Raw genomic sequence first — 25,841 nt, 5'->3', positions numbered from 1 at the left:
ACTAAAAAATAAAAGAACTGAACTATTGTTACATGCAACGGTTTGGATGAAATCTCCACGGAATTGGGCTGGGGGGTGGGGGTGGGTGGGAATAAGTTGTATACTGTATGATTCCATTAATATAAAATGAAATGGCAAAATTATAGAAGTGGAGATAGAGAGGATGGAGGCAGGAGGGAAGTAGGTGTGGCTATAAAGGGCAGCTTAGGGGATCCTTGTATGGCCTTGGGGTGAAAGAACTGTCCAGCATCTGGACTCTGTCAGTGTCAACAGCCTGGTTGTGATATTGTACTATAGTTGTGCCGGATGTTATCATAGGGGGGAAATGGGTGAAAGGTACACATGATCTCTCTCTGTACTATTTTGTACAACTGTATGTGAATCTACAATGATCTCACAATAAAAAGTTTAATTAAAAAAATAAGACTTTCTCCCAGAAAGAAAGTAGGCTTCACACATTCTCCAAATGCATTCTTTTTATTTTGAGAAGGACGATCTCAAGGCAGTGCCCTTTGGGAAAGGCATCTCTCATCATCATGTACATCGAGATCAACCATTACTCCCAGCAAAGTACAAAAATACACACATCAGTGACTTCCGTACAATAAATACATAATCATGCATCCCACAATAAAAGGCACGGAAAACTGGTCACTTAGTAGTCATAAAAATTACTAGCTACATTAACAAAGCCACCCAAATTATCTGTATAAGTAACTGTAACAATATATTCCAAAGGTGAAAACACATAAAACATCTTTAAAATAGTATGCAATAAATATCTCAATTGTATATATTTAAAAAATTATGCCATTGTAAACAGCATGTAAACAAACAAAACACATTTCCTTACCATTATTAAAAGTAATTAGAGCCAAAGTTATAACCTCTGCTCTGTCAGGTATATTTCACTGGCAAATGTGCTAAGCAGTTAAAAGTTTCACTCTTTTCTGCAGCAAACAGAGCCCGTTGTGTAATAATAAATAGACATGATCTGCATCTTTCAGATACAAGTAAAAGTTTCAAAACAGACTACCAAAATGTAGTAAATTCTTAACTATAAATAATATGGCAAAGGCTAGAGTAAAACTATCTTTTGCAATGTGAGGGACAAAAGGAGCTACACTGTCAGGTTTTCAACATGATAATAAACAGGAGGCAAATAATTATGATTATCTTTATGGGAACGTAAGTTAAGTGTCCAGCCAAGTCTCCTCCTTTTGTGGACCTTTTACAGTATCGAACAAAGAGTAAAATTGTATCAAACTAAAAATTTCTTTTCCTAGAGAACGAAGAAATGGTTGATACTTTATTTATATTGATGGGAAAGAATGACTTCAAAATATGCCTATCAAAAGGTAAAAATACACACACTTAAGGTTTTTTCCATACTTACTGACAATATTTTTTTTTTCCTTCTCATAAAGGAACCCTATTGCCTAACCATCAATAAATATGCAGAGAAGTTAATTTTTTATAAGTCAAATATTTTTGCTTTCTTTCATCAATATCAGTGCATTGTGGCATACAAATACTTGTAGTATATTTACTATATGCTCAGATAAGTATGCTACCTGTTAAATATTGTTACTCTCTACTCCCAATTAAAAATTAAAAATAATTGAGGTGGAAATATCAACCCATTAACTTCAAACGGAGTCTTTGAACTATACTAGAAAGCATTACTTTATAATTTTTTTCCTTCTGCTGTGGGTTTACAGCCATACCTCATATATTTTGGTGTATGGCATTAATAGGGATATATGCCTTTCTAAAATGGACTTGAAATTGAATTCATGTTCTGGAAATCTATTAGCCACTTGGACCACACATAGCACCTACAGAGATGGGGTTCTACGGGATTGATGAAACATATCCTTGACAAGTGATGGTGAAAAATTATTTATGGCTGACCTGAAAGTGCAAAAACTGGACATAAAAATGGGATTAATTCTTCATGACGCAAAGTTTGTTTTTTGGGGTGGAATGAGATTATTCTAAAATAACCTGAGGAACATTTGGTTTAAACAGTGTCCCCCCAATTTCTCAGACCGTAGAAAATAATTCTGAAGACAGACTATCTTATCGTATAACCAGCATCTAATCAAGTGCCCCGTACAGAGCAGGTGGAAAAATGTCTCTTACATGAGCAAAGGAAGAGGGCATTTAATTTAATTACATGCATTTTTGATTACTATTTAACTTTAGGAATTATTAACTGTAAAGAATTTTTGTGTTGACCTCTATCACGATTTGGGGACGTGGCTGAAGTGTTTTATAGAATCAGAAAAGAACCAAACAAACGCTTAGGTAATAGATTTTAGTCTTTATGTTCTAGAAGAGGGGACAACAGGCACAAACAAGCCATCTTACATTTGCATCATAAAAAATGAAATAATCCTTAGCTATAAATGACCTGAAATCACACCAATTCAGCCTAGATCTCTGGTTGGCTATTACTTTTGAGAAACTTTCACCTTCATTATTAGTTCTGATTCTTTCCCAAATATCCTTCCTTATTTTGTCTAGGTGATCAATGCATGTGTTTATATAGACTGTAGACACTAAATGTGTCTGCGAAACAGCAAGGTGGTCTTTAGGGCATATGCATGAATTACAAACAAGAATTTGACAGCGATTTGAAAATTTTGTAAGCCTCGGTTTTAGAAACAAGAATTCAGGTTTGGTCAGATTTGGTAAACACTTCTGACGAAAAACTAACAAATGATTATCCTTTTCAAAACAATCTCTCTTCCTTGATGTTTATCTCCTGTTGGCACGTGTGCCCAGAGTGCACACATGCTCACCTGCTCATGAATACACACATCCCTCATGTGGCTCAGGGAAGTCTAAGCTTGCATTTGTGAAAGTATAAAATTATGGAGAAGTTTGGGTTCCATAGGACCTGCATTCTTTCAAAAACATTTATTGAAGTCTTATTATATGGTAGTTTCACACTGAGACTACAAAGGTGGAGAAATTTGGTAGGGGGAGGAAAGGCAGGCACACACACACACACACACACACACACACACACGAAATTACTGAAATGTGATGTTATTTTAACAGAGAAAGTTTCAAGATGCTATGCAACATGAATGAAATACTTAACTTTGGGAAGTCAGGTAGAGCTCCACGGAAAGTTAAATCTGAACCGAGTTTTGAATGAGTTATCTATAGCAAGTGATTATGCTAAGGCAATGAATTACAAAAGGCCTCTAGAGGAAATGGTGGCTGAGGATGGGAAGAGGCAAAGCCATAGAGACCCTTATCTATCACAGTAAGGGGTTAGGTTGCTATGCTCCAAAAAAAAAAAAAAAAAAAAAAAGAACCTACCTAAGAAATTGTAGCAAAGGAATGACAAAGAAAATGCATTTCAGAAAGACCACTCCCACTCCGTTCAACCATGTGGAAGATGAACTAGAACAATGTATGTAGGAAAACCGGTTGCTGAAAAACTACAGCAAAAGCACAGGAGAGAAAAATCACGAAGGTCTGTATTGGCAGAGGGCTGAACTACGGCAATGGAATTATCACTTTACTGCATATAATTAGAAATGGAACATAAAATGCCAATGCAACTTTTGAGACGGACAAAAAATGAAATATGCAACTGCATAAATACTGAGAAAACTTTGATATATGAAATGCTTTTGCAAACACAATCCAAAAACAAGATTGGGGTTAAGCACTTGTTTTGTTCCATATTTGTTTTTGTTCCATATTTTAGTTCAGGAGTTTCTTGGCAGAAGCAGGCAGTCACATCATGTTGCTATGAAAATTATGTCATCTCAAAAGCTTTTTGAAAGCTTTTCAAGTCAAAGAAGGAGAGGAAACAAAAGAACTGTCCAAGTTCGCAATTCATTCATCATTATGTATATTAAAAAATCGCTGCACAACAGATTTGTAAACAGGGTAGGTTCTAACAGAAGTTATAATTAATGTTAATTATACTAGGGCCGTCTGTATATCAGGTTATTGTGAGACACAAATACCCAGAAAAATAATTTCTTCCCGTCACTCTACCAAATCATTCTGGAATTGTTTAGAGACCCGTCTTCATGAAAACTAGGCTGTGTCATTAAGACAGATCCAAATCCCATGCAAACGAGTTCTGCTTTGGTCTTTTCTCTATATCATCCAGTTTACAGCCTCTTATAATTTCAACATTTTTAGGGGAAGGGGCTGTAACAGGACTTTCAAGTTATCATATTATGCTATATTCAGGACAAAATTTTTAAGTTATCAGTTAGTGACTGAATTCAAATGTCAGGTAAAAATAGAAGGCAATATTCACTTACCTTCATCGATATTTAATGACTTTAACATGGTTATTCGATTTTTTCCCCCTAAATTGTACTCAGATTTCCATTATGGCAATAATTAAAATAATCTCCAGTTTAGTTTCTTTACAGGAAGTTTTGCAGGTACTTTTCATGAGGGAGTACCATTCCACAGCCAGGAAATGTAGCTAACGATCCATGCTTCAGATCAAACAGCAAGAAAACCATTCAGAATTCATTTAGTACAGAGAGCAAGCGATGTCACAGCATGAAACAAGTAAGTCCTGTATTTCATTTTTGTAACCACTGATTTAAAGTGACATTTTTCTCTTTTGGGTGTTAATCTAAGAAAAGACATGAAGGTCTTAATTAAAAAAAAAAAAAATCAACCAATCTGCTACTATACAATGGTTGTTTGTGGTGAGTGTAGAAAAAACAAAATGAATCTGAATTTCTGAAGATTTTAGAAATGAGAGTTTAGCCTGCCTTTAAATGAATAATATGAACCTGTAGTAAACAGGTGAAAATACCCATCCCCTACTCTGCTACAGAGAGGATTAATGTAACTTCACTTTCATTTCAAACGCAACATCAGGGATATTAATCTGGACTTGTAATCTTCATGCTATAGTTTTGGAAGTCTTTCTTTGTATATCAAATGACAGTGGGAAAGAACTGGGAAATTTAAGGGGCGCCTGAAGGGCTCAGTCGGTTGAGCGTCTGACCGGCTCGGGTCCTGATCTCGAAGCTTGGGAGCTGAAGCCCCTCATCAGGCTCTCTGCTGTCAGAGTGGAGCCTGTGTCAGATGTCTGCCCCTCTCCCATTCACTGTCTCTGTGCTCTCAAAACAAATACACTTAAAGAAAAAACAATTGGTAAATTTAAGTATGATTCACACTTACATAATTTCTTCGGTAAAAGAAGAATTACCAAGTACTTATAATTGATCATTTTGAGTGCTATGTCTCATTGGGAAAACTGCAACACCTAAACATACATAGTTTGTAGAAAAGGCATAGTGAGCCAGTGCCAGAGTCAGTTACAGAACCACCTAAATCTAAACCATATACCCATCTGCAGAATCATATAATTCAGCTATTTATAATATTGTAAATTCTAATAATCTTTTGTTGTTTCAAGTAAAAGGAAATCTATCACTGCTAACAAATCTCAAGGCTTAGCAAGTTCATGAAAATCTCTTCAACTGGTGTGGTATGGTCTGATCCACATTTACAAATATTCTATAGGAACTAGCTAAGTCCTTCTGACTCATTCTCCTTCTGTCAATCACAAAGTTGACAAAGCACAGACATTCGCTTTGTAATAAACACAAATGATGAGGTCATCCAAACTACCTGCCTAAATGACTTCTAAATTGCAACAGTGGGATGAGCTCCCTGAATTCATTGGCTATTTTGGTAACATACAGATACAGTCTCAGACATCATCGGTGTAACTATTTTGGGTTTTGTGGTATTGTGCCTACTAGACATGGAACACATGTTCTGTGTTTCTACCATACAAGGTGAAAGATATCTATGTTCAAACTATTCATTTCCAAATCTTTGGCAAATATCCAGCTCAAGCTCCATTTTCTTTATAATGTTTCCATATTTCCATATAATGTTTCTCATATGTTTTTTTCTGCCTTTAATCATTGCTTATACAACAGTAAAATTAATATAAAACTCCGTATCTTTAAAATTATAGTAAATTCTTAATCTCCTACTATTGTTCTTAAATGGTTCACAATTCACCTATTGCTCACACTGTAAAACATTAAAATGGTTGAATTTAGGGCTAGTTAAATTGTTTTCTTTGGTATGCAACATTGCCTCACCTTAAGTCAGAACATGTTTTTATTCTGGTTGGTAGGTTATGCCCTTATGTTTTCAATTTCTAGCTTTTTAAAGAGTTGAACAGAGAATACTTTTTTAAAACAAAAATAACTCAAAACTCAATTCAAGCCTCACTGACTTAATTGACAGAAACAAATAAAGCATTAACCATCATGGTTACTATTTGTAAAGTAGACAAGAGTCAAATGCAAACACGTGTTTAAAAATATTCACCCTGGAATCTAAAGCTGGCCCCTTGAAGTACGCGGTATTTTTGGGGTTTGAGAATTTCAATGTTCAGTTTAGTGTTATATTGGCATACAATCACAGAGCTCTCTCTCTTTTAAAAGAAAAATGGAAAGTTTATCACAGAAGTTCTGACTTGAAGATAAAATATATATTGGCAAAATATAGCACAGTGAATCCCTTGGTTACATTAAATTCTTAATATTGGTAATTTTATTTTGGCTTTATGCCTTTTTTCTATATGTATTTTAAATATGCAAATTATTTTTTAACAAAGCCCCTATTACTATTCAGTTACCTACGATGGTAAAAGCAGAAAAATATCATTTTTTCTAAGAAGGAAAAAAAACTGGGCATCTGTTTGACAGAAATGAGCACTTCAAGTACGTAAGTAAATCGTTAACAGAGCTATTATACCCTAAGCCACAGCAGTAACAAAGAAAAGAGCTAGAATATGCATTTTGTATAAAGATTAAATATCACAACATAATAAATAAATGCACTGATTTATACAACTTGAGAAAACCTTCTACTGATGATCACAAGTAATACTGTCTTATTATTCAGTTTGTTGATATGAGCACTGCCTCACACAGAGATTCAAAGGTAGAATTCTCACCTCCAAAGCCACAAAATATACAAAGCTGGTTTGTTATTAAATATTTTGTCTGCCAAAAATTCCTGCAAACTAAAATACATCTTGGCAGTTTGAATAACCAGCAGGATAATTATTTTGGTATCAAAAGATAAGAAAAATTTTAATATGAAAATTAATAAAACCAGTAAAAGGAGAAACCTGTTGTATAAATAGACATTTTAACACAAAAGTGAGACTTTTATCTCACTTAAGAGGAAGAAATAAATTTGATACAACTTACGTGAAGATTTGAAAATAATTATCATATCTTCCCAGCTCTAGATAAATATATTACTCCAATTTATTAATCATCTTCAATATACAATATATAACTCACAAAACTGGGAATGTTACAATACCAAAACCTTTCACAGCACTAGTTACCAGTTACCAGAACTGTAAGAAATCTTTAGCTACATATCAGCTTAATACTTAGAATATACAAATAGATATGGCTAACCTGTGGTAAACAATAGTGCAAACAGTAAGGACCACAAAATATATTCTTTTTCTTTTTAGCTTGTTTATCTAACTGCATTATCCTACTTCAATAGCATCATCAATGGAATATGAAACTTATCTTAATGCATTTTAAAAGTATCCCTATGTTCTTTTAGGTACGGTTAATTTACCCTTGAAATGCAGTTCCTATGAAATACCCAGGCTATTTATAAATTCCTATACAATGAATAACTTGTAGCTAAAATGAAATATTTTAGGTGGAGTTTTTATAGCTTTTAAGTAGTGGCTTGGTTTCTATTTTTCCAACTTAAACTTGGATATGCATAAGAAATTAAGAGAGAAGATATAAATATATGTAAATAGAATATCTTAGTTACATAAGGGGAATCAATCTGTCCATCTACAGTAGTAATATGGGTCTTTATCTTAAACATTGTTACTGAGTTTAACGAAGTCTCAGTTACTGTTAAAGTTATTTTCCCGAAAATAACAGAAAGAAGTATAGAAATAGGTACAGTCCAGCTGTCTTTTATCTCTCTGTTCTCTGTAATGATAAACATTTACAGTTTTTTCTTCTAACAGAAATATCTGAAAACAAAATCTGAAGACAATAACAAAGAGGAACAATAACAAAGGTAAAGAATCCTTTGGGTATTATAAAAACCAATAATCTTTGCCTTTTTAAAGTTTTGCGTGTTTCTTTAAGAAGGCATCCGATTGCAAAGGCATTGTGTTACCCATCTGACACAGAGATTGCTACACAAAAGTCACCTGGGAGATGCCATAGCAGAGACGGGTCCCAGGCCCCATGGCCCTCGGCAAGGGGAAGCCAGAGGGGGAGAGGTGAGGCTACCGAGTGCTGTGGGAACTGCCCAGAGAGGTTATTCCATTGACCAATAGTTAGTATTTGAGGAATCTTCACTTTTCACTCTTTCCAACTGACTTTAAAAGCTTGGTGTTTTAAAACTGCCACTTGTATTATTATCAAACTCTGAACCCATGGTTTTACCCAACTTGCATCTGAAAAATGCAGGATGAGTTCGTTTGGCAGGAAGAGGGCAGGAGAGATCCTAAATGTCAAGGTTGAGAGATGTAACATTTAAGGAACTTTAGTGAAAAACTATATCCTTGTAGGATTCACATGTGTAGAACATGAGAGTCCACTGTGTTCTCAGTTCAGTCAGAAATAACAGATAATGTACTTTAGAAATGATGTATATATAAGTTTCCACTGTAATTTTCTAAGTCATAGCTTTGCATGAATATTTTCTTTCTTGATGCCTGTTAAAAATAACTTCTATCAAGACTCAAGTGGTGCCCTCTTTATCCATTAAAATTAGCTAAAGAATCTGTAGCCAGTAATGTTTTGGTAAATGATATCAATATGTAAAAATTGTTAAGTGCAGGATTACTGACAATATATCATTGGGAAAGATCTTACTACAGAATAAAATAATTTGTATTTTGAGGATCAAAATATATCTCAGGTACTATTTTAAGGAATTATTAACTGTCTGAAAATCAAGATAAATTAGCATTAAAAAAAAAAAAAAAGTCCAGCAAAACATGCCTTCCCGAGAGCTTTAATGACACATTCACTTTACTTGGAATCATTTTGGTTCTTTTTTTTTTTTTTTTTTTCCATGCTTACTGGCTCATTTAATGTGTGTGTGCTGTTTGTATCCTCAAGCATGAACTACGTCAACAGGATAATCTGCTGATAAGAGAAAGTGAAATGTACAAGCTGTAGGAGACTGACCTGGTCTTTACTTATCTCCTTACATATTCTTCTGAAATGTTCCCTGTGACTTAAGTTGTGAACAAATGAGAATGTGACATTAGCAAGAAACTGAGCAAATGTATATTGTTAGTGACTTCAACATGAGGTAGGGAGCTGGAGAGAGGCCAGTTACGCCCACCAGCACATCCCCTTTCTATCTTAGCTACCCAAATACAACTCCTGGGTAGGTAGGGTTTATCTAGAACCAGAATTAGGAATAAGCATTCAGAAGAAAACTTAGCAAAGGGGATGAATGAGCTAAAGCTCCTTTCTGGGATTTCTAGGAAGTAGTGGGTTGGGGAGTGAGCTATTCGAGGGCTTTTTGAAGCATTCTGATCCCTAATACCTGGGAGCAATAAAATGTGGCTAGGCCAGTGCTAACCACCGCCAAATCTTGTTTACAAAGAAGATTGAAATTCAGTAGGTCTGGGGGGACCTGAAATTCTGCATTTCTATAAACTCCCAGGTGGCATGGATGCTGCTGGCCCAGGGACCATGTTTGAGTAGCAATGATCTAGACCAGTGTTGGCCAGTACGATTTTTGCAATGATGGAAATGTTTAACACCCACACTGTCTATTGTAGTTACTGCGCACTTGAAACGTGGCTGGTGCAATGGAGAAATTAACTTTCTAATTAAATTAATGTAAATTTAAACAGCCACATGTGGCTAGTGCCTATAATACTGGACAACAAGGGTCTCGACATTCACAGGTCATCTCTTCTCAGCCAGAGCAATCTATATCACGGTCCCAAAATCATCTAACCCGTCCGTTCATTTAGATCAGCAAGTTTCCTTTTTTAAACTGTGAACTGTAAAATTCGTTTTCTTTAAATTGTTTTCTTCCTAGCACTTTGTTCAGAGGATCCGCAACAGGCACTCAAGCGGGGAGAGGTGAAAGCAGTCATTCTGTAGTATGGAAGTTGATGAAGAAAGGGTACCAAAGAGTAGTGAGAATCTGAGCAACCATCACTGCATTGGGCATGTGGGAAATGGGAGGCCAAAAGCTGGCAAGGAAACTCAGAAAGGGAGGTGGAATAACACTGAAGGCAAGAATTGAGTCCTTTGAAATTTTACTTAGGCCTGACCCTGTCCCTTCCCTTCTTGAAAAGCAAGTTTTGGAATGCCTGGCTGGCTCAGTCACTGTAGCATGTGACTCGGTCTCGGGGTTGTGAGTCAAGGCCCATGTTGCGTAGGGAGATTACTTAAAAATAAAATCTTGAAAAAAAAAAAAAAAGGCAAGTTCTTCCTCACGGAAATAAGACTTGAAGGAAATGGATGCTGGCTGTGATTCCCCTTCACCTCTCCCAAATTATTCAGGTGTGGGAGAGCATAGCGGGGAGGAACAGTACAGTTACAGCTGACAGTCCAGAGTAGGCTTAAGCTTCTCACCTCAGCTTCTGAATGGATCAGGGTACAGAGGCCACAACTGCACTCCCCTGAGCTGGGATCACCTCCCAGAGAGAAGCTCTTTCTACTTTCTATTTATAGCTCCATCTACTGTAAGAAGCTGGCTCCTCTGTGAGGCTGACAGGGGCCTAAGGAGGCTCTGAGGATACCATCTTGGCAAACAGGTGTGGGCAAAGTCATGTGGGTCCTACACAGCCATGTATAGACAAAGCATACAGGAAAGATTGCTCTAATTTAACGACAAAAAAAAAAAAAAAAAAAAAAAGATACTGAAATTGTCATTTTAAAGGATTTTCCTCATCCAAAAGCCATCTGCAGGAAGACTCTAGTTAAGAGTCTAGTAACTGAGGTTTTACAACATAAAGAGTTATTACCTAAGAGTAAAAAGATCAACATCAGCCAAAAAAATATTAATCATTTTTATCTTACTCTCAAATTCTGAACATGTAATAGCTTAAGTCTCTTCTGTTGGCAAAGGGGTATTTTGGGTGAGTGAAAATCAACCCAAAATTCATTGGTGAGTCCCATGCCTCTCTGCACCTACATTTCTCTTTTTGGTAGAGCTGGACAGGTATCTGTGACCTCAGCAGAATTCCGAGACTCTGCCATCTGTATTTTAATTTCACAGGGAAGTGCCTGGAAGAGAGCAGGACAACTTGCAGGGGACAGGGGGGTGCGGATTATCAAGGGACTGGAAGAGAAGCCCTTTGATTTCATAGCTGAGGGTAACAATACACTTACTAAGTGAGTGGCTTTTTACTCTTTCATGCTACTTGATATAATTTCCTTTGAAAATTTTCTATTTATTCACAACTGAGACAGGTAGAATATATAGTCAGACATATTTGGTCAGGAACCCATCAGGCTCATTTATTTTTAAGATGTCTTAATTTTGTGATTTTACTAGTAAATATGCAATGTATAAATAAGAATAAAGTGTCAAATGTTTACACTTCTTTGATACAATTAAATTATGTCTGACAATAGTTCATTTTAAGTGCTTTCCCGTTAATATTTCTCAAATTTGGCAAATAATGGTCTAGAAAATATCAGTGAGAGTACATTTCAAGATTATGTGTGTTAAGCATGAATATACAAACACGGTATATGTGTATAGACCCATATATGTGTATATGTGTATGTGTGTGTATTTGTATCTACAGAGCACCTGCTTAGAAGGCTACTTCATGAAAATTGTTACCACTGGGTCAATACCCTGTTTACTTCTCTTATATAGGAGGTTTTGAAATATTACAATTAATTTTTGGTACATAACGCCTAAAGAAAGATGGTCTGAGGATATTTTGGTGACTTTTTAACACCATAGTATGCCTTTGGCTTTCAAAGATTTGATAATTGTAATGTTGACTCCTACTGAGCTACACTGAAGTAGAGTGGTTTAGAAACAAGAAAATAATACCTGCCTGATATAAGAATTAGGTGAGATAATAGTAATAATGGTATAAGAATGAGATGAGATAAAAGCCCTTAAGAAAAAATGTAAATCTCTTGTTGGGAAGTTGTGTCAGTAGTCACTCTAGCTAGTGGATAAGTCTGGGTGACCAATTGGAATACGATCAGTATACAAATCCCAGGTGAGACCTTCAGAAAACTGGATGTCAACAGCCCACTGTATTATAAATACAAACAGAGTATTGAATAAACACTAAATTAAAACCAAAGATAAGAACAAAATGTGGGAATTTTGGTTTGGGAAGCTATAACAAGTTTTGTTCGGCAATAGAACACATACTTTTATGAAAATATCCAGAAAATTTTCCTACTGTGCATACCTAGTGTTGACAATAGAGTGACATAAAATTGGCTTGCATAAAATGTGTATCATTTGTTGATTATGGCACAGACACGTGTTCACAAATTCTCAGATACAGAATATTTATCCAAAATCCCACATCAAAGAACAGAAAAGTGCCTTTAACCAACAAAAAGGTACTTAGGCAGTAATAAATTAAATTACATTAAAACTGACATGGAAGCCAAGTTTTAAGATATTACATGTGACATGCAAGAAAAAGAAAGACAATTCAGGCAGGAATGTCGTGCATTAAGATTTGCATTCATTCATAATATTTGAGGGGTTTTAACCATATTCTATGACCACTGAATGCTAGCAAAGTGAGGCCATACCCATCTAACATTCAAAACACAGCTTAATTTACATCTTAATCTCCTAACCAACTATTTTAAGGAAGAAGCCAATGCCTCCAATAGTGAAACCTAAGAGTTTTAGCCACATATTGTTATGCAGTCACAGAGTAAGAACATTCCATCTGACCAGGTATAAGGAAAGTAAACATTTCCATCTTTTAGACAATGCAATTGTCTCAGATTCCTCCTACCTTCTTACTTATATGAGCATATTTTAACATGTCAAGTTTGCACAATAAGGAAATGGCTTTGTGGAATGTATTTTTTTGGCACGAAAATATTTTCTAATACCTCAAATCAAAATTTTCACCCACAGCAAAATATCAAGCCACAGAGGTGCTCAGTGGTGCTTACTTTTCTAGGCAGAAGACTACAGAAACAGACAACTGCTTCCAAGAGCTTTGTATTAAGTAGCAATTACTTCCCTTCCAAGGAATAGCACCAATGTGATTACACCTCAGACTGGGGAGTGCTCCTTCCAAGCTCTTTAATTCCCTGGAGAATTCGCTTCATATGGCCCACTTTCGTTATCCCCAGGTCCTGAAAGAAAAGAAAAGAAAAAAAAAAGAAAAGAAAGAAAGAAAGAAAGAAAGAAAGAAAGAGGAAAAAAGGTGGAAAGAGAAAAAGAAAAAAGAAAGAGAAGGAAAAGAAAGAAGTTTATTGACCAGAGAAGACCGAGGTTTAAATATTTCACCAGCAAATAGTATAATTAGCATCCAGTTCATTAAGTTTAGTTTATAATCAATGATTTAGGAAGCAAAAACTATAAAAGTCAATTTATAAAGCAAAAATTGCCAACCAGTAAAAAAAATCACATCCTACACAAACTCTTAAACGTTAACACTATCATAAATTATACACAATACAGTTCTTCAAGAGTCAAAATTGGTTTCTCCTATTCTTCTTCTTTTTAAAACACAGGTCCTTTTGGGATCTCTGAGAAAAGTGGCATGTGACATCAGGGCATCCACAATTAGTCCCAAGGCAACCATGCACATCCTTCCTAAAGTAGTAAACTTAAAAGTAAAGCCTAATCCTAAAGAAAGATATTAGTGGCCACCACCTACATGTGGAATTTAAATGCATTTACAGTTACATTTAGAGTCTTTGATTTGAGTGGTCTATTTAAATATCCTTTCTACTTTGTAATGCAGAAGTATAAAAAAATTACATAAACATAGCTCTCTGTGGGTTGATGCTTTTCCTCAAAACACTCGTGGCTCCTTTGCCTCAGAACTCTCCTTGTTTCTTACAGAACTGTCTTTCTATAAAGAGCCAAGAATTCAATATTAAAAAATTTTTTTTTTCAACGTTTATTTATTTTTGGGACAGAGAGAGACAGAGCATGAACGGGGGAGGGGCAGAGAGAGAGGGAGACACAGAATCGGAAACAGGCTCCAGGCTCTGAGCCATCAGCCATCAGCCCAGAGCCTGACGCGGGGCTCGAACTCCCGGACCGCGAGATCGTGACCTGGCTGAAGTCGGACGCTTAACCGACTGCGCCACCCAGGCACCCCAAGAATTCAATATTTAGCTTTCAGAAGTGGAGGATGGTTCCAGAGTGTGCAGCACACAGCAGGCACCTGGCAAAGAAATACTTGTTGCAGGAAGGAAGGAGATGCACACAAGACAGCCATGATGCTCACTACCTGAAAAACTAAAAGAAAGGGTGAAGGCCTCCAAACCCTGTAATTTCTTTTTTGTTTAATTAGCTTTTATTTTTTTTTTATTAAAAAAATGTTTATTTATCTTGAGAGAGACAGAGAGAGAGAGACAGAGAACAAGCAGGGAAGGGGCACAGAGAGAGGGAGAGAGAATCCCAAGCAGGTCCCTCACTGTCAGCACAGAGCCCGATGTGGGGCTTGAACTCATGAAACTTGAGATCATGATGACCTGAGCCGAAATCAAGAGTCGGATACTACACCGACTGAGCCAATCAGCCGCCATCACCCACCGCCATAGTTAATTTAAGTGTAATGAGTATGATCAATTTGCTAACAGGTGAAGTCAAACAAATTCTGTATAAAACAGAGGGTGTGGTATATTTGAAAATTAGCAAAAAGATGGCTTCCAAAGTAGCATCGAAAACAGGATTATGAGGTACCACAAAATCATGTGTCTGAGATGATAAAGATTCCAAATATCCATTCTATTTTGTAGGCTAAGAGCATTATTTATTTTTTTTTTAAAAAATTTTTTTTTTCAACGTTTATTTATTTTTGGGACAGAGAGAGACAGAGCATGAACGGGGGAGGGGCAGAGAGAGAGGGAGACACAGAATCGGAAACAGGCTCCAGGCTCTGAGCCATCAGCCCAGAGCCTGACGCGGGGCTCGAACTCACGGACCGCGAGATCGTGACCTGGCTGAAGTCGGACGCTTAACCGACTGCGCCACCCAGGCGCCCCAGAGCATTATTTATTTTTAAGCTTTAAATGAAATAGATCAGAGTATTTGAAGTGCGTGCACACATGTGCTCTCTCTTCCACACACTTTATGGGCTCTTTGAATTCTATAGCAGTAATGCTACTGACACTTTTTTTTTTTCTGACAATTTTGAATCTTTCTAGAAAATACTTTTTCTACAGCAAGCACTCTTTTCCAGCCTGAGATCATTTCTAGGTCACGCTTCTACAATATGTAACTGACCCTGAAAAATATTTTCTCATATGACACCGGGTCATTCTTTTTTATTTTTATTTTTTTTAGTGTCTATTTTTGAGAGAGAGAGAAAGTCAGAGTGTGAGCAGGGGTGGGGAGGGGCAGAGAGAGAGAGGGAGACCCAGAATCTGAAGCAGGCTCCAGGCTCTGCACTGTCAGCACAGAGCCCAGCGGAGGGCTCGAACTCACGAACTATGAGATCATGACCTGAGCCGAAGTCGGACACCTAGCCGACTGAGCCACCCAGGTGCCCCAACACTGGGTCATTCATAACCAGTCTTAAGGAAGTGTGTGCTAAAATAGCAAACTCAAAAGCAAGACCAAAACCTAAAGAAAGATAGCTGCTCCTGCTACCTAAATTTGAGATATAAATGCATTTACAGTTGCATTTCGATTCTTTTATTTGAGTGGGATATTTAAATATTCTTTCTGCTTTGTTAATATAATTATCTGATTAATAAATACACTTAATATTAAATATTTTATTTCAGGCCATATGCACATTGTATTCTTGAGAATAAAAACTTCTCTGGGAGAGGCAGACTCTACTCAGAATTACCAATTTGGTGTAATGAGATGAATGTTTTCCATAGAGTTACACTAACTCCTAGCTGTATTTTCTTTATTTTGAGTTCAATACTCTCATGTCTTCTAGGAGTTAGGCTGTGATAAAGTTATGCCATGACATCTGTTACACCTTTCTTATTTTTTCATATTCTTTATTAGTGGCCTTTTCTTTCTTTGGATGAATAGGCCTGATTTGGCAAAAACATACTTTGTAGACGTTCAGTTACCTTTGTAGCCACACATATGCAACTTTCCAAATGGAAAAAAACAAAAACCAACCACACAAACAAAACCACTGCATCTTTACCATTTTCTTTGGTGTCCCTCACTTTTGCCTACTGTCTTCCTGGAGGTGAAGTAACGTAATCAGTTTATTTGTCTGCTAAAGCACCTTAGAAATATTTTTCCTTTCCCACCTTTACAAGGTCACATTGCTATCTCTAGTCGTCTTGCTAAGAAGAAAGTAACACTTGAGCCAAGATCTGAGCAGGAGTTAGCCAGGTGAGGAGGGGTAGTGAGGAGGGGCAGGGCTGGAGTGGGACAGCAGAATAGAGGTTTGGTTTTTGACACGTGAAGACTGACACCCCTGTGTGATAGGCAAGTTTCAAGTAGAGGTGGTGATATAATCCTAGAGCTCTCAAATGAGGTCAGGGCTGGAAATACAACCCTGTGAACCACTGCCATATTCATGGACCATACCTGAAGCAATGGAAATGGGTAAGATTACCCAGAGAGTAGGTAATCCTTTACCAACATTGGTAGACTTTATGCCAGAAAGTCTGCTCCCTCTTACAGCTACACCCAGAGAGCAAGGGGAGCTCATCTTCTACCTTCATGAAGGCTTTGTCCGACAGCTGGTTCTTTCCGTAAAATTATTTTCCTTTTCTCATTCCCTCAGACCGTGTTTTAGAACCAAAAGAGTTAAAAAGGACAGTGTCAATACAGATTTCCAAAAGACAAGTTATAAGGGAAAGAATGTAGTTTGTAGTAAAAATAAAAACAAAGTAGGGGTGCTTGGGTAGCCAAGTCAGTTAAGTGTCTGACTTCAGCTCAGGTCATGACCTCATGGTCCGTGACTTCGAGCCCCGCGTTGGGCTCTGTGCTGACAGCTCAGAGCCTGGAGCCTGCTTCAGATTCTGTGTCTCCCTCGCTTTCTGCCCTTCCCCACTCATGCTCTGTCTCTGTCTCTCAAAAATGAATAAACATTAAAAAAATTTTAAAAAATAATAAAAACAAAAAGTCCCATGAAAAGCTAAAGAGAAAATTTACTAAAATAATTCTTAACCATTTCCTTTTTACTCTTACTTTTTTCTAGCCACGTCCTATCACTCTAACTTTGACTTTGCATACGTATGAGCTTTGTTTCTTCATTCTGCAAATATTTGCTTTGCTCACTGTGTATGTGTGTGTCTATTTGTATGCTTATAGGTGCATATACATATATATAACATACAGAGATATATTTATATATACATACACATACAGTCTTTTCCTTTAATATACGCTTACTCATGGCAAATGAAATGTAAAGAGAGACTGGCATAGCATATCAATCAGTAGCTAGTCAATAAATATTGCTGCCTGCCAAGGATATGAGAAGCTATCCTTAGATACAATGATGCCTTACATTTATTTTTTTGTGCACTCATTCCACGTTTTGAAGCCAACCTTTACTCTATGAACTTCAGCACTGTATATTTTGCTTTTTTCCAGATTTGGGACTCTCAACTGTGATAATTAATCTACTTCCTTATTATTATTCTGGTTAAAAACATTTACATATAAATGGTGTCCACTTTTAATGTGCTAAAACTGTATGACTCTGCTTTATAAAATCCTACAGATTACCCATACATTGTTCAAAGATCTCTGCTACCGTATTTATAGATAAAGGCACAACAGTTCACAAATTTGTTAGGGATTTACTGTACCATAATTCCATGAGAATCAGAACCTGGCCTACTGGAAAAGGACCACTCTAAAATACATCAAAGGCTTTGTCATTTTCATATTACTCAATCTTGGAATTTTAAAATGGCAGCGTTTGGTAAGAAAATATAAGATGACAAACTTCTACTCCCAACCTTAAGAGAGAATACTCTACTTTGGCCACTGGCAGTCTCCACCCGAAAAATCCAAGAGAACCACTGCTTACCACTAATTAATGATATTCTTTCTGGTCATAAATGACAAAGGGGCTCTAAGCTGCATTCCAGCAAGAGTAAAACAATTTTTACTTCATTTACTAAAGAAAATAATACATTGTTGAGCATAATACAATTTTAACAGTAAATCATGGGAAGGGCATTTGAATTTATTGGTCTAGTTGTTCACGTGACTTCTGAAAGGGCAATCAGAAACACAACAAAATCATAGGACTCTAAGTAGCCACTGCTGTGGATCCCTTATTTAGTTCCATATATTAGGAAGACTTTGTTACTGGTATTTTGAATTGATTTTTAGTTGTTAACCTTTGGTTAGATTTTTAAGTCGTCTTCAGCAACAATTACCACCTTTCATGCCGACTCAATAAAGTGAGCTGATGGAAACATGAGCCATTTGGAAATATTAGCACAGGAACAGCCGTATGAATGGATGCAGAGAAAAATTACTAACTTCATGCTAAGCTTTAGCTACAATAATCAGAGAATGATTTTTGATAGGAAAATATTGCTGACATTCTTGTTTAAAAAGCAGAGGAACTCCAACCACAGGACAATGCATATTAGATTACTGCACATTTGCATAACATAAGCCAAGCTAGAAGCACATAACAAAAGAGGTGCAGGATAAAGGATTCTGTTTTGCCAGGAAATTTTCAAAAGCAGAAGAGTAGCACAAAGGAAATACCTTAAGATCTCGCCTTTCCAGATGCAAAAGTTCAGCCCCTCTGATGTCATGACGGATGAAGATTTCTTTGTACTCTCCCAAACTGAGCAGATCCAGCCAAGCAGCAACTTCCTCTGTGCCCCATTTTTGAACTACCAAAGTTAAGAGCAAAACCCCCTTAATTTCTACATGCTCAATGCATTACAAAGCAAAGGTTGGCCAAAGAAGATGCAAAACAGAGTACAGCGGGCAGTGCTAGCAAAGGGAAAGGTTAAAGGTGTTGTTTCAACAAAACTCCAATTTCGTTGTTCCCCATGCAGGTTACAGACCATCAATCAACACAAAGGTCTGACTAGGCAAAAACATTCACTGCTGGGCACCCAAACTACACAATAGGAATAAAAAATGTATTTCTCATGATTAGGATAAATAGTACAAGATCAAAATAAGCTCTGATGATTTCTTTAAGACCATATATGGCACTAATTTAATTTAATTAGCTACAAACGCTAATCAAAATATGAAATCTGAAACAGGGTACTGAATTTTACACAAACTTCTGTTTTGGGTCTTGCTGTCTTCAAGTATCGCCTTTATTGATTCTATAACTATTTATAATTATAATTATTGATAATTACAGCACCAAACGTGTTGTTAGATCATTTTAATGTCCTCTAAATGCCGTCAATGCTTCTAAGATTCGTTGGATTGTTATTTTCCAATGTAGATAATCGTGGTTGTATACATTTTATTCAACGTTGCTTAGCTGAATTAAAGATTATTTATTTGCCCTATTTGGTTTTAAAATGCCCTTCAATAGCTGCTCTACGATTGTCAAAAATAAGGTCATGTATCACTTTTTAAAAGGAGTTAGCTAACTCGGAAGAATTATAAAATGACTTGATTATGAAAGGCACCTACTGTCCCATACACAGAACTTGAAGGTGTTTTAGCACAAGTGCAGCATTAACGTTAATTTCTAGGGGAAGGTGGAAAGGGAACCAGACAAACAACATCAAAGACAGAGTTTAATCTTCGCTTGAGAATGCAAATGTCACAGTAGATTGTTACTACTGAGGGAATGAAATGGTGTAGTAAGTCTTTGAAACAGGAGAAAAAGATCAGGTAACTTTAGGTAGAAGATATATTTAGCAAGTTAAAAGATATATTTAGCAAGTTTCTATATTTCATTTATGAAAATCTCGATTTTGAACTCTGACGAGAAACAAGTTATCCACTGATGCCTTGAATTGTTAAGCAAGACAAAGGACCATCTAAACAGATGCACTGATGTCCACTGAAGAGAGTACAAGCAAACCTCGTTTTCTTGTGTGCATCATAACTACAGGCTCTTACTGGTTTTTGGACTTTGCGTGGGTATGATATGATTTACTTTATTATGGTAAAATGAACACAAAACTCTCCATTTTAGCTGGTTTATGGTATACAATTCAGCAGCATTTAGTACATTTGTAATGTGCAATGGTCACCACTAATAGTTCCAGAACATTTTCATCACCTTGGTGACACTGCTTTAATAAGTTATTTTTTCCATAATGTAATACTTTCCCTTCCAGTGTGGATCACCTACCAGGCTGTGAACCTGTCTTCTGTTTCTGAACCTTTTCCTTTTTAAATTTTGGCACTATACGAAATACTGTGCTTCTGCTGTTTCTCTTGGTGCAATCCATGGGGGGTTCCTGTTCGGGTCGAGCAAGAAGAGAATTTTCTCAGGACATTAAGAGAAGAAAAACTCACTCTGATATTACAGACAATGCAGGAATAAATGCAAAACACTGCTGAAATGACAATGCAGGAATAAATGCAAAACACTTCTTAAAATAAAAGTGTACAATGTTATGTACTACCGAAGATGTACTGATTCCCCAAAGATACCTCTGTTCATAGAAAAGCCTTTTCTTGTTCTTTTCTTTTTTTTTTTTTTTTTCAAAGTTTATTTATTTCTGGGACAGAGAGAGACAGAGCATGAACGGGGGAGGGGCAGAGAGAGAGGGAGACACAGAATCGGAAACAGGCTCCAGGCTCTGAGCCATCAGCCCAGAGCCTGACGCGGGGCTCGAACTCACGGACCGCGAGATCGTGACCTGGTTGAAGTCGGACGCTTAACCGACTGCGCCACCCAGGCGCCCCATTTCTTGTTCTTTTCTTGTTCAAGAACAGCACATTTGAAAGTAGCGTCCAGAATTCGTTTTCCCTGGAATGTCCCTTTTTCAAAAGATGATTTCAAATTCTATTGTCAGAAAGCCTACACTTACAAAGAAACAGGCCAGATTTTACATACCTCATCTTCGTTTGGATGTAAGATATAATAAAGCCAAGGAATCTCTGTTAACTTCTGCAACTCCACCTCCACAGAATGTAAGGCATTAGATACCCGCTCTTCATGTGGGGATTCTAAGTGCTGTTTACCAGCAGGTTAAAAAACAAAACAAAACAAAACAAGTCTCAGTGACCAATCTCAAACAGAATAAACATATTTTATTTTTCTAGCAGACATCCTCAACTCTTACTAGGCTAGGTTATTGTTGTTGGTAATATAAAGGAATATAGAAAAGAGAACACATTATTTTATATTGAGCTCATTTAAAAAAAATCTGAATTGATTTATCCGTACTTCCCAAAGACAATATAAGTAGTCAGTGTGACTTTAATAATGTCACAGAAAAAAAAAGTATCACTTTGGGTGGTGTTGTTGGTTTTTTTTGTTTGTTTGTTTCCTATGTAAATTCTTTCCTCTCCCTCCCTTCCAAACCATGCATCCATCCATCCATTCTGCATTCTGGTAAGTAATCTCACTATTCTACTTATTTGCGGCAGAAATCCTTCTGATTTCCATAGGTCACTACGTAACCAAATAATGCTATTTTAAAACTTGGTCAAAAACATGTCACATAATAAGAACTGGCTGGTACAGAAATCTCCTGGAGAAATAGAAGAATAAGTTTAAGGGGGGGGGGAACCCATGAATCTCAGAAAAATTTATGACAAAAAGCTGTTGTCAAAATAAGGGCAAAAGCTACATGGTTTGAAATCTGGAAGGGGTTTTGGAAACTTTATAGAGAATTTAACCAGTCACCTATTACCCACTTATTTGAAACAGTTATTAAAAAGCATGTAGAAATTCAATGGTAAAGGTGAAATAAACACTGTTATGTGTAGGTCGGGAAGGGAGGTGACTACATTCTAGTTACTTGTTACTAAGTATGCAACCAAAGGAAGGCTGGCTGATTTTAAGAGTCTTAGTTTCTTCCTAAAATAGTATAAAGATTATTTCTAAGGTCTATTCCAGCTAATCAATACTTCCATAAGCCACTTTAAAATTGTAGAGTATCTACATATAGGCTTGCAGAATTTTACACTTAAAGTTCAGAGAAAATGTTACTGTTATTTATTATGGTCATTCTTCCCCCTCCACCCCCCCCCCCCCCCGTTACTCAAGGTATCTACCATTTCTAGTAGTTAATAAAAATTTGGAGATTCTCCAGCTTGTCATGTAAAATTCACCATTTTCCTTTGAGTCTAAGCATATATGCCTTATAAAATTGATAAAATGGTATTATACATTTATTCAAGAAGCAAAATGAAGTGTAAACCTTAGTTGATCTCGAATATGAGTGACTGTATTTTCACATCAATGTTATCAAAGGTTACGGAAAAACTCACTGGTATACATTTTAAACCAAACACCCACATTTGACAATGACAGAAGCAGACTGAAATGATTAAAAGTCTGCGTGGGTGGTCCTTCTATATTAACATAATGTAATTAATAAATATTAACCAACTAACACTCAGAGGGTACTTTCAGAGTAGAGAGCTAAAATACAGAATAACTTATGCTTCTGGTTCTCGTCAATCGTAAGTTATCTTAATCATGTTTCAAATAAGGCAAAACATACATGTCCTTCACCTAAATTTGGGACCAAAGTCACAGCTCATTGGATTTCATTGGACACATTTTAGAAAAGCAGCAAAAAGACTCCGGTTAATGACAGAAGTTCCAAGAATTGGCAAAATGTTCCATTGGTTTTATCATAAAAGATAACCAGTGTTTCCTCCTAAAAGTTTTTCTCCACAGCCAAAGCATTAGCAGCCACCTGTGACCCAAGGAACTTATATTTCAGCTTCCTCTGGAGGTGGGTAAGAGCAATGGACACCATTCAACCTTTATATATTCACTCTTCGCAGAGTAGAAGATGCTCCAAGGACGCTCTTCTGGACCGCAAGCAAACAGAAATTCCAACCACAGTCACTTAGTTAGCTAGCTAGCCTGTGACACACCTCCCATTTTCCCACTAGGCCAGAAACTATGACTTTTACTACCACTTTTATTTAGGTGTATATTTTCCAAAGCAAGAGATAATATTAGTCAAGAGAAATGTTTTAAGATCACCACCGATCAGTTAATCAGAATTGTTACAAGGAAGTTAAAAACAGCTAACACATTTAGGCTTTCTACACAGTTAGGACAGCACGTGTGAAAACCCACAAGTGAACACTAGGTGACGAGAAGACCCAATATTCTAGAACATTTGAAAAAGGGGAGAGAAGAAAGTCTGACCGGTCAGACTCTGGGCAAACCAAACAGGATGTCCGTGGAACAGTTCCACTGTAGCACTTATGCTTGAGGTCCATGGACTGTGGTTAGACTCACACCTGCCCTAAATTTGATTTCCAGGACCACTCTGAGTTAATCTAGGGATATGGCTAGTTCTTGAATTTAGTTCTTGAAACATCCAGTCTAGAAAGAGTTGCCCTTTAAGCAAATCTAAAAATCATACCAATCACATTTCAAAATATCATGTTTCAAATCTATCAAAGCTGACTGGGGACAGTAGAACTGCATAAAAACATGATGGCATATGCGAGGGGAAACTTCTCCTCCTGTTAGCCTGAATCATTACTCCCTGGTTTAGCCATGTCCTTTCCTGAAGGCAAAAGCTAGGTACAGAGAAAGCTGTAAGGGTGGAGGCCAGAAGGCTGATCCTGCCTTAGAATCTGATGAATGCATGCTCCTGACTGAAAGGGAGGCCCATACATTGATCATCATTCTTGTGTTATCAGTCGTTTCCTCCTTACCAAAGGAACCCTGCCAACTAGTAAAGATTCTGTTTCATTATACAGTGCCTTCACATTGATGGCTATTTCAGTGGCAGTGTCTCTCGTAAGACTCTAGAAAAAAACACAACAACACATCAAAGACAAGTAGTTCTGTATTAAATTGGGATTCAATCATCAGCAAATACCTTAAATTTTATTCTTCCAAGAAATTCACATCACAAATGTTTTTAAAAACCTACCAAATTTGTATTGTCATTGAATAACTTCACACTCATGTTTGTTAGTATGATTACTTCTTCTGACCTTTACAGCACAGAACCAACCAAATGCTCTGACTGTACTGATACACTCAGGACCAGATCTCCTACATACAAACGTGTGCCTGCTCCCAACAACATACACATATTCCCACAAAAAAGTTAAGTCAAAGGAAACGATGCCTTAAAGGGGCATTATCAGATCATAGTCAGTTCTATCCACTGACTTTGACTCTCAGAAGTTCCAACCAGATTGCTTTTTTAGCACTTATCTATTAATTTAGGTGACTTCCATCCAATAATTAAAAAGAATAAAATGATGCTATATCAGTTTTCTGTACCCTACAGTCTTGTACTGTGAATCACATTTCAAGAGAGTTATATTGTACCCCTTTTATTCACTATTAATGTGTACATTAAAAAGTTTACAGAAGTTAAAAAATTGTAGTCTCTACATTAAACATTACCAGTTTAGTAGAACAAAATGAAGTGAGAATAGCTTCTGTGTACAACTTCAACAATGAATAAACATCGCTAATAAAATACATAGTATCTACCTGTGCCCACATCAAGGTGTAGGGGAGAAGGTGAAAGAGAGGACAAGGAGGAATGGTAGCAGCCCGAACAGAACGAGTGGAAGGAAGATGGCAAGGTGACAGATGACTGAGAGTGAAGTGTGTGTGTGGGGGGGCGGGAAGAAGAGAATTTAAGAGCAGGAATGGAAAAATGGCAGGAAAAGAAAAATCAGGAAAAATGTGGGCACAGATTTACCATAAGCTTCTGGCAGACACTCTTATAGATGTCTAATGGTTTTCAAAGGGCGTGGCACATTGTACAGCATCGAAATACATGTGTAATACCAAACAATCCGTAGAATAAGAATTTACCATGAGCTCCTCACCTCTGGGAACCGCGGGTTGGCTTTATTCAGTGCGTGGGAACACGCATTCACAGCGTGGGCCAGTTCTTGTTCCAAAAGACAATGGATGGTGGCTGCGTCACAGATCCTGAAAGCAAAAGTAAAGCAGACGAACCAAAAAAACTTTGAGCACTGCTGATTTTTCTCAAGTGCAGAAGTGGTATACTAAGGCAAGTAATAATAATAATAAAAAGTCATTACAGAAATTTTTTTTAATGAGTGCTCAATTACGAATAACAAAGGGTAAATTTAAAAACTTCAGGGGCGCCTGGGTGGCGCAGTCGGTTAAGCGTCCGACTTCAGCCAGGTCACGATCTCGCGGTCCGTGAGTTCGAGCCCCGCGTCGGGCTCTGGGCTGATGGCTCAGAGCCTGGAGCCTGTTTCCGATTCTGTGTCTCCCTCTCTCTCTGCCCCTCCCCTGTTCATGCTCTGTGTCTCTCTGTCCCAAAAATAAATAAACGTTGAAAAAAAAAAAAAAAAAAATTTAAAAACTTCAAACCCCATTGCGACAAAGAATACTAAACCAAAAATCTTTTCTTTTAATGTTTTTTTTTTATTTATTTTTGAGACAGAGAGAGGCAGAGCATGAGCAGGGGAGGGGCAGAGAGAGAGGGAGACACAGAATAGAAGCAGGCTCCAGGCTCTGAGCTGTCAGCACAGAGCCCAACGGGGGGGTGGGCGGGGGGGGGGGGGGGGCTTGAACT

The 25,841-nt window shown here is 37.1% G+C and overlaps 1 protein-coding gene across 7 annotated transcripts in view; it reads right to left on the bottom strand.

Moving 5' to 3' along the window:
- Window positions 1-458: 458 nt before the first annotated feature.
- Window positions 459-25,841, bottom strand: part of DGKH (diacylglycerol kinase eta) — a 187,294-nt gene continuing 161,911 nt past the window's right edge. For 5 of the 7 annotated variants that reach the window (XM_086711415.1, XM_086711423.1, XM_086711444.1 and 2 more), the window contains 6 exons: window positions 25,120-25,225; window positions 23,980-24,072; window positions 21,182-21,301; window positions 20,471-20,579; window positions 18,901-19,031; window positions 459-13,364 (listed from right to left, as the gene is read on the bottom strand). In XM_086711415.1, the coding sequence (XP_086567541.1) occupies window positions 13,275-13,364; window positions 18,901-19,031; window positions 20,471-20,579; window positions 21,182-21,301; window positions 23,980-24,072; window positions 25,120-25,225 (649 nt within the window). In that variant the 3' untranslated portion in view covers window positions 459-13,274. The remainder of the gene's footprint in view (window positions 13,365-18,900; window positions 19,032-20,470; window positions 20,580-21,181; window positions 21,302-23,979; window positions 24,073-25,119; window positions 25,226-25,841) is intronic. The other 2 variants (XM_086711431.1, XM_086711439.1) reach the window with 1 other exon arrangement.

This window comes from Puma concolor, chromosome A1 (genome assembly GCF_028749965.1).
Source record: "Puma concolor isolate L17-30 chromosome A1, mPumCon1.1.hap2, whole genome shotgun sequence".
Taxonomy (NCBI): domain Eukaryota; kingdom Metazoa; phylum Chordata; class Mammalia; order Carnivora; family Felidae; genus Puma; species Puma concolor.
Note: the sequence above shows the minus strand (reverse complement) of the source record. Positions and strands in the feature narration are given on the sequence as shown.